This window comes from Electrophorus electricus, chromosome 4, assembly GCF_013358815.1.
Source record: "Electrophorus electricus isolate fEleEle1 chromosome 4, fEleEle1.pri, whole genome shotgun sequence".
NCBI lineage: Eukaryota > Metazoa > Chordata > Actinopteri > Gymnotiformes > Gymnotidae > Electrophorus > Electrophorus electricus.
The window spans coordinates 24,158,986-24,168,015 of NC_049538.1; the positions used below are offsets into that span (position 1 = coordinate 24,158,986).

General features: G+C 43.9%; 1 protein-coding gene across 1 annotated transcript; it reads right to left on the reverse strand.

Annotated features, from left to right (window-relative positions):
* Positions 1-1,327: 1,327 nt before the first annotated feature.
* Positions 1,328-8,708, reverse strand: LOC113570861 (fibulin-7). Its single transcript, XM_026999541.2, has 8 exons — positions 8,486-8,708; positions 5,724-5,883; positions 5,404-5,574; positions 4,037-4,162; positions 3,396-3,569; positions 3,110-3,247; positions 2,836-2,971; positions 1,328-2,633 (listed from the first exon to the last, which is right to left on the reverse strand). The coding sequence occupies exons 1-8, from the start codon at positions 8,597-8,599 to the stop codon at positions 2,273-2,275; spliced, it is 1,380 nt and encodes a 459-aa protein (XP_026855342.2). The 5' UTR covers positions 8,600-8,708; the 3' UTR covers positions 1,328-2,272.
* Between the last annotated feature and the right edge of the window lie 322 nt (positions 8,709-9,030).

Below are 9,030 nucleotides of genomic sequence, written 5' to 3' on the forward strand. Positions count from 1 at the left end.
GCAAATATAAGTTATTTGAAAATTGTGGTTCAGAACTAGCAAGTATGTTCTATAAAAATTCCAATAATTCCTTAACATGTACTTGTTTATTTATCAGTTATCAGAAAGGTAGTACTGTGGCACTGACACGCATGGCCTTCCACACTCACACTTGTTGTCAGTGCTTCTTTCTTTTTTTTTTTGATTGACATCTTAGGAAAGGAGAATGGGGGACCAGCTGCCATTGAGTTTGCATTCTATTCTCACTATAGCGAGGCAAATACAGGCCCTTCCCCCCCCCTCTCTCTCCTGCATATCAGTATAGGGTGGCCAAGAGATGTAGCCAGATTGCGAGATAGATGGCGTGAATGCGGGGGGAAGGAACCTTTCAGCATTGACAGGCAGCTTTGACAGCCGAAAAATAGGAGGCCCTCTGCAGAAACAAAAAAATGATGAGAGAGATGGTGTGCATCCCTATTCAGTCTCTCCAGAGTGTCTGAAGCTTCAGCCATCAGGTTTTCTTACACGCTGTCCCTCTATGTCCTTCTCCTGTTACGATTTAGTGCCTTCCAGACACACACACACACATACACACGCTTTATCATGCAGCACTCCATAAAGATCTCTGTCGCGTAGCTACATGCACACTGGGCACACTGCCTGCTGGATACTGCTTTCTCCATCAGGAAGGCTGAGCAGTTTATACAGAACCTCCTTGTTTTGTTTCTCTATTGTCCTTTTATTTCATATCGCTTCATTTTCTTTTCTGCTTTTCCCGTTCGGCTTGGTATGGGTCAGAGGGGATGGGCTTTGGCAGATGGGTATTTTATGGGATGTTATGTGACACTGGAGTGAAACATTTTTACCTCCTCCCTCAGACATCTTGCTATTTTGGGTCAGGACGTCTCCGTCATGTAAATGCATTCGCTCTTTCGCATACACACATTTACTGCGAGAGGGCAGTGGATGTGTACCACACACGGCTACGATTTATCACATCTCACTGGATATCTAAATATACCAGAGAGCTCTGCAGCTTTAACCCTGTCCCCTGTATAAATACACAGTAAGTGGCAGGACACATGAGCACAGTACCTCTTTGACTGAGGGCTCTGCTTGCTGCCTCACGGCTAGAAAAGCAGCGCTTTGTGCAGTGCCTAATATCTTCCCCAGAACCTGCTCAGGCTCTCTCCCAGTCGAGGAGTGCCCGCAGAGTTTTTAAGCAGACTTTATCAAAAAGTCACGTTAAAAACAGCCGTTGTTAAGGTTACAGAAAATGTTACCTTTATTTGGGTGATTATTATTGTGAATTTTTTTCAGAATCATACTTTGAGGAACAGAGGAAAATAATGCTTTAAAATAAATAACACCAAAAAGCGTAATACAACTACAGTAATACAATAATACAATAGTAATACAATAATTACTGACATTTGAAGCAATCGAATGTTCAGCTTGGTTTGATAAGTGTAATTACCTCTAAAATTGACCTTTTGTTGAAAATGTACTGGTAATCTAAGAAAGCACAACCCTCACCTAAAGTTGTCAAATGTTTGTTTTTCTAGGTTCATTGCAATTTTACATGTTTTCACAGAGCTCTTCTTTTTCATTTCAATGCTGGCAGCAGTGACTGAAGCTCATGGCAGATACAGTCAGTGAGAACATCCAGCCAAACTATACAGTCATGAAGCTCAGGCAGATACAGTCAGTGAGAACATCCAGCCAAACTATACCAATGCTCGTTTTTTATGCTCTGTGCTACAGAACCCAGGGTCAGGGTTCCTCTCACACAATATTATTTTCAGCGAGAGTTGTACATACTGCTTATACGACTGCGCCACATCCCACATGGTGCCATCTGTTCCTGGGAAGAGATGGACCGGGCTGCTGGGATTCATGTCTGAGGCCCAGCTATACCAAGAGCCTTCCATGGCTGGGTGGCACTGGTTAAATACCCACTGGAGTTGCTTTCCTCACAAAGCAACATCATTTTATTTGGTTACACATATGACAGGAAAACTTGAGTATGGGCCAGAGACCTGCCACAATGGCAAAAGTCTAATGTAGATGGAGAAAAGAAAGTTTAGAAATTTTGGTGTAGCATTTATAAATACACATGCTTTGACATATATAAGCTAGAAGTCTAACTGTATGTGGAACACAATGTTTTCCATTTGAGAAGAACAGAAGAAATGTCCAATCATATGTCTTCTAAACATTCTTGTAATCATTGATACAGGAAGCATGCATTAATGCTTCTGTCACCCCTTACCCCTCGGGAAGTTAGCTCCGGCTAGAACTCGTACTGTGAGACGAAGACCGTTATCTTGGTGATGTAACGGCCCAGCAGTGCCCTCCTTTCCAGCTCGCTCATTTCCACCTCCACATCGAGAACGGCGGGACCCTGCACGGGGCTTACCAGCAGGAGCTCGCCTGTCTGCCGGTCTGAGCGCTGCACAGCAAAGTGGCGGCGGGCGCGTCCCCCGAGCAGCGCGAAACGAAGAGCGTCGCCCATCACCCGCACCGCCGACACCCGGAACATAACACGCGGCGCCGACAGGTTGGACACCACAGACATGTGGTGGTGTGAGATGGCATTGGGTGCCTGTGGGCAGGCCTTATTGTCCACAGGGCACGGGTTCCGCTCACAGCGCCTGGCACCATGCCAACCGGCAGCATAAACAGCCGTTACATTGTAGCATGAATGTTTCAAATCTGTTCAAACCTTCATCATCACTGCATTTTATGCTAATCAAGTATGCAGTATTTGGCATGCTAACACATTTGAAGTCTTTTTAAACAGGGACCCGACAACCAGAGAGCCCTTCATTGACATGTGTGACAACGTATACTTACGTGGGGGAGGTCTTGACGTAAGTTGCATCTCGGAAGCGTGGGCACTCAACTTTAACACACTGAAAGCTTCCATAAGTGTTAACACACAGTTGATCACGGGTGCAGTTGTTCTGCCGAGTGGCGCATTCATCAATGTCTATGAGTAAGAACAATGGGATGGGGGTGGGAAGGATCCAGGCCTTATCCTACTCCATATAACCTGACACAGAGATGCTAACAGCGGCATGCTTGTGGTCGAAGGCTGGAAAAAGATTTCCGGTCCGCAGGGACTCACCTTTGCAGCTTCGGCCATCATGGGTCACGTTGTAGCCAGAGGGGCACGTGCAACGATAGCCACCAGGAGTGTTAACACAGGCGTGCAAACACAAGCGGCCTGCCTGTCCATTATGGAACACTTCACACTCATCAATGTCTGAAAAATACGAAAAGGACATGCACATGGAGTTAAAAAGCATCTTGCGCTCTCTGTTGCTGAGCAAACAGAACATCATTTCCCCCAAACTATGCAAGTGCCTGGGATGTTTTGCTCTAATTTCCTCCATCTACTGCATAGCCCTCACCCGTGCAGATGCTGGTGTCCTGGCCTGAAATGGTGTATCCTGCCTCACAGGTGCAGTGGGTGGTGCTCTGTACCTGGCTGCACTTGGATGGTCGCACGGACCGAGACGGACTTGCTGCGGGATCCGAGGTGGTGGCCGCGGCTCCGGCTGAGATGTTGGTCATGGTGAGAAAAACTGGAGGAAGAGAGCGAGGTGTCCGGAAGGGGAGCACGCAGACGTTTATATTCAGCGGGCTGTCAGTGGCATACACAGCACTGATATATGCACATATGGCGCATGTGAAGATCGGGAATCAGGGAATTGAAAGGAAAACAGCTTCGCTCTGTGTAAGGCTGGCGGTGAAGATAAGCCACAGAGTTAGCAACAGTGGATTGCAGATTACATATCAGTTGGTTTAAAATCGGGTCTCATCAAAACCTTTTGACCCAGTACAGTGGGTCACGGTGTGCAAACCTGTGTATATTCCAGTGGCACTATGAACAGTTTTAGGAGTGAACAGTCAAAATGCAGTCTCTCTCGCTGCAGTTTACTTTAAAACAAACAAGAAAAAAAAAACCTGATTTATTTATTTTTGCTGTTGTTCTGACAGAACTAACATAAAATGTAATGCAGTGGTTCTTCAAGCATCTGAATATACGTACATGTAGGTGTTGGGGATTGGCAGGTGGGCCCAGCCCAACCTTTGGCACATGCACATGTGAATCCATTCACCTCATCTGTGCATGTTCCCGCATTGGCACAGGGTGAGGAAGCACACTCATTTAATTCTGAAAAAAGTGAGAGATTCAGCTATTAATCCAAAACCAACCAGATGCAAACATGCTCTGTAAAAAAAGAGCATCTGTGAGCTCCAAAATGAAAATGTCTGTGTAACGTTATACTATTGATGCAAAGATTAAGTATGCTCAATGCTCTGTGGTTTCAGAGAAAGCTTTCTCTGCTGCTGATGGAGCGTTTGTCAAGCCTAATCAAAATGTTGGCTTGCTGTCTAGAATTAAATGGTCTGTGAAACAATGTAAGGGGCCAAAGTGAAACATTCTATTGAGATGGACCCTAAAGTATAAAAGCCAAGCACAACTCAGTCGTGCTGAAATGCATGTGAAATTGAAAACTCATTTTCCTGAAGGAGAAATGGGGGTGTAAAACAGTAGTTCAGACAGAGAAAAACAATGATCATGCAGAGTGGGAAGGTAGGGTGATGGGTAAAGCAGATAAAAGATGAGTGATGAGGGTGCCGAAGTGTCAGGATGGGGAGGTGGGTGACAGAGAGGAGGAGGTGGGCGACAGAGAGAGAGAGGAGGAGGTGGGCGACAGAGTGAGAGAGGAGGAGGTGGGCGACAGAGTGAGAGAGGAGGAGGTGGGCGACAGAGTGAGAGAGGAGGAGGTGGGCGACAGAGTGAGAGAGGAGGAGGTGGGCGACAGAGAGAGAGAGGAGGAGGTGGGCGACAGAGAGAGAGAGGAGGAGGTGGGCGACAGAGTGAGAGAGGAGGAGGTGGGCGACAGAGTGAGAGAGGAGGAGGTGGGCGACAGAGTGAGAGAGGAGGGGGATGTTGGCAGCAGATTAAGAGAGTAGGGGGAGGTGGGCGACAGAGTGAGAGAGGAGGAGGTGGGTGACAGAGTGAGAGAAGAGGGGGATGTCGGCAGCAGATTAAGAGAGTAGGGGGAGGTGGGCGACAGAGTGAGAGAGGAGGAGGTGGGCGACAGAGTGAGAGAAGAGGGGGATTTGGCAGCAGATTAAGAGAGTAGGGGGAGGTGGGTGAAAGAATGATAGGGGAGGTGGAGGGTGTTGACAGAGTGAGAGAAGAGTGGTGAGGTGAAGTGGGGAACAGAGAGAGAGAGGAGGCGGGAGGTGGGAATAGTCGCCTATAATAGTATCTTGTATTTTTCTTTTATTTTAGGTTCACCTTGTATAACATATGGATACATAATGGGGTGTTTAGCCTGCATTAGGCTGCCTACATGTGAGGGACATGCAATGTATGTGATACTATTTTGTATTACAACACACCCTTGCAGACTGGCTGCTGGCCGCTCCAGGTGAGAGACTCCTTACACTGCCGAGTCTCAGAGCCCACAAGCTCATAGCCCAGGTCACACAGGAAGTGAACCTCATGACCCGGCAGCAGAACCTTTCCCAGCTTTCTGCCGTTGATGGGAGCCTCCAGTTTTGTACAGGTACCTGTGCAAAGGCAAAGACTGTGTTTGTGCAGAGCAAGTGTACACGCAGCGCATGATGACGCTCGCACTGTGTTTGGAGCGCCACCCCCTCCACATCACACCCCACTGGACTGTTTGCTCCTGCTGCTGCTAACCATGGGCAGCCCCTACCGTTGCTGGGCCTGGCTGAGCCGTGGGTGGCACCACTCTGCAGTGAGCTCAGCTTCTTCCTCAGAGAGCGGAGGCTTTGCAGGTACGAGGCCTCGTGTGCCGACAGTAGTTTGTGAGCTTGACGGAGGGAACTCTGCAGCTCCTGCGTACCAGGACATTCCTGCAGAAATAGACACTGTTGAATAACACACAGGGAATGGGTCTTGGAGCATCATATTCCCGAATTCCCAAAACCTTCCAAAATGTAGACTTAATGAAATAGAAGGTTTGTCAGATGAATTAGGAAGTTTGAATTTCTTTTCCCCATTTGATGAGCAACAACTGTTAAAGCTATTTCTTCATTTAATTTCTGATATTATTTTTAGCCATGGTGTCGCATTTAATAAGAAAGAAAGGAAAAAAAACCTCCTCAAAACACTCATAGTTCCACCTATAATTACAGATATGCGTGATTGGTGTCACTTAGTCTTGTTCTTGTACTTGACAATAACAAAACTGGGGAAAACTTGTGTGTTTCATTCTATGGAACTTGCCCAGTTGTGAAAGATGCAGTGTTTTGCCTCACTGACATGCATGACGTCACCTGTAAGAGGTGCTGCTCTGTAAATGGAGGTAGAAACTCAAAGCAGTGAAAGGTTGAATTGTACTCACAGGGTGAATGAACAGAGTGTATGAGGGCTTTAACATGCTTGGAGAGAAGGAGGAAATCTAAACGCTTAAAGAAAGGTGGGCAGTCCTGATCTTGGAAGGCAGTCTTTGTTCTACACTATGCTTTAAATCCTCCCTGAATTATCTTTTAACTGCAATGTCCAGTTATCTGAATGTGAGACTATAAATGATTTTGCAAAGCTGGAACCAGTCAGGACCATGTTAAACTGCCAGTCTCTAGCAGGCTACAACATTCTTTAAGGAGGACTGGCATGGACTTGTTTCCCCTGGACCAGCAGTGATTTACCAGAGCACCTGTAAAGTCCAGAATGCTTTCAAGATTGTCTTAAATATTTCTACATTACATAACATTACGTAAGAAGCATAATTAGTTTTTTTTTTCCGGGGGGAGATATAGATGATGCCAACTTCAAATGTTCTTGGAACTACACTCTTGGAATACAGCTGCATCACAGTAATGTAAAAGGAAATGTTATTTCCCTGATAATCTGTAATTTAAGGTAGAACAGGTCAATATTGACCTCTTCATGAAACCTTCAAGCCAATCAAACATAAAAGGTTCCTTGCCTCTCAATGGCTGCCACCGAGGGGAAGTTTACCATGTTTTTTTCTTAAATCCTGTTTCTTTTTTTCTTCTTTCATGTTTAAAAAAAGCCCAAACCCAATTAGTGTTTTCAACTTACAGGCTTTATGCAAGCAAAATAAATATTTGATCATCTTGTGAAAACAGCTAGTTAGTTGATTACGGTGCCGCGAGTGGAGGAACATCAGTAGCCAGGAGTAGTGTGAGAGACTTTTGCATTTAGGCAATACTCTTTTTTAGACCTTCAGCACAACATCATACTTACACTTACTTGGCTCTGATACATTTGTAGGATAGCACAACAGATTAGCATGGCAATTGAAATAGTACTTGGTGTTTGTATAAGAGCATACCTATCATTATGCATTTGTTGACCAGTTAGAATTAGATGTGGCTAGTTGGAAAGACAAAAATCACGATCAGGTTCCAAGATTTCACAGCCCCTAGAGAAATATGAGGGCACATTCCTTACATTGGATTTCCTAAAGCTCATCTTGCAAATACGAAAAACTGAAGTCACTTACAGTTCCTTCATGCCTTTCTAGAGCTTCCTAAACTCAGTAGATGATTGTAATCTGAGGCCAGTGGATGTCATAATGCATTTAGCATGTGTAGACTTCTGTAGAAAATAACAGTGATTAGCTGACTACATCTTTCTCTTCCTCCTGACTTTCTTTCTCTCTCTCTCTCTCTCTCTCTCTCTCTCTCACGTACACACACACACACACACACACACAAAACGAATGAAGTTAGGTACATGGCTTTGACCCCTAACCACCTAATCTGTGCAAACATTTTGCCTGCCAAAACATCATTGAATCTTCATGTATGAAATATATTTCTGTTCATTTGCTTCTTTGTTCAGTCTTCACAAGCAAATGTATAGTTTTATGTTTTGATGTAATCAGGAACAATCTTTTTCACACCAACAAACATACATTTCTTAATTCTAAACGGGGAATACCCATATAGTTTTATTTTTCTGTAGAATCAGCCTTCCAGAAAAGAGACATCAAGACGAACCACAGCCATAAACTTAATATTCCATTGATAAAAACTGAATAAAAACAATAATTAATATAACAAGACCCATGAATGCATTTACATTATAAGATGGGTTTTAATATTTTCTATTTATTTAGAACTTTTGTTCAAGTTGCCTCAGAGATTTTATGTGTGTATGTAAAGTGTAACTCATTCACACATATATTGTATATTGTTGGTTGTCAATATATTAGTCAGTATATTATATTTTGTAAATTCGTGTTTCAATTCAGTCGTTGATTTCTAAGCATTAATACATGAACTACTGATGCTGCTACTAGTAGTACCTATTTATTTACTCGAGATTGGTTTGTGTATTTTACAAAAATGACCAATTAGAACAACGTCAAAAATAAACAGAATAACGTCAGAATAAACACCTAGGTCTTTCAGCCTTGACATGCCTACTAAACCGAAAATGCGAAGCTTTTTTTCAAATTGTTAAAAACTCACCAGGTCCACTCACCTGACCATGGCTATCGCGAGCCTGACAGATACATATTATCAGCAGCGCAATGTAAGGACGCTTCATTTTCCTAATAAAAACGACACGAAGCTGAGGACTACCCGCCAGAATCATATATCAGAAAATGTGGAATCTTGATACACGTCGACAGCTTTTAGCGCTACTTTAAAAATTCAACGAAAACATGAAACTCTATAAACGTAGCGCGATACAGAGAGCTTGGGCCTGCTTTAAGAGCAATCAGAATGAGATGGCCTTCTTGAGGGTACATTTTTATAACCCAGCAACGTAGGCTAATGTTTTTCTTCTTTTCCTTTTTTTTTTTTTTTTTTTTTTTTTTTTTTGGAAAGCACATGCCAGATTCTATCCCCATAAAAGCCGCTCAGTTCTGGAGCCTATTTGTTAACTTGAAGAAATATAAAATCCGTTTGTCAACATCTCAGCATGTATGAGTATAATGGATCTCTTTTAATGGGCGAAATAACATGTCACCTTTTTTTTTCTGCACCCGTGCGGTAAGCAGAGTTCGCAATTCGAGAACTTTC

What these genes read in the sequence shown, in the direction of transcription:
- LOC113570861 (XM_026999541.2), bottom strand. Translation starts at nt 8,599, where the DNA reads ATGATTCTGGCGGGTAGTCCTCAGCTTCGTGTCGTTTTTATTAGGAAA. An exon ending in CCAATCCCCAACACCTACAT is followed by an intron (nt 3,570 to 4,036) that starts GTACGTATATTC and finishes CTCTTCCTCCAG; the next exon opens with TTTTTCTCACCATGACCAAC. An exon ending in TGATGGCCGAAGCTGCAAAG is followed by an intron (nt 2,972 to 3,109) that starts GTGAGTCCCTGC and finishes TCTTACTCATAG; the next exon opens with ACATTGATGAATGCGCCACT.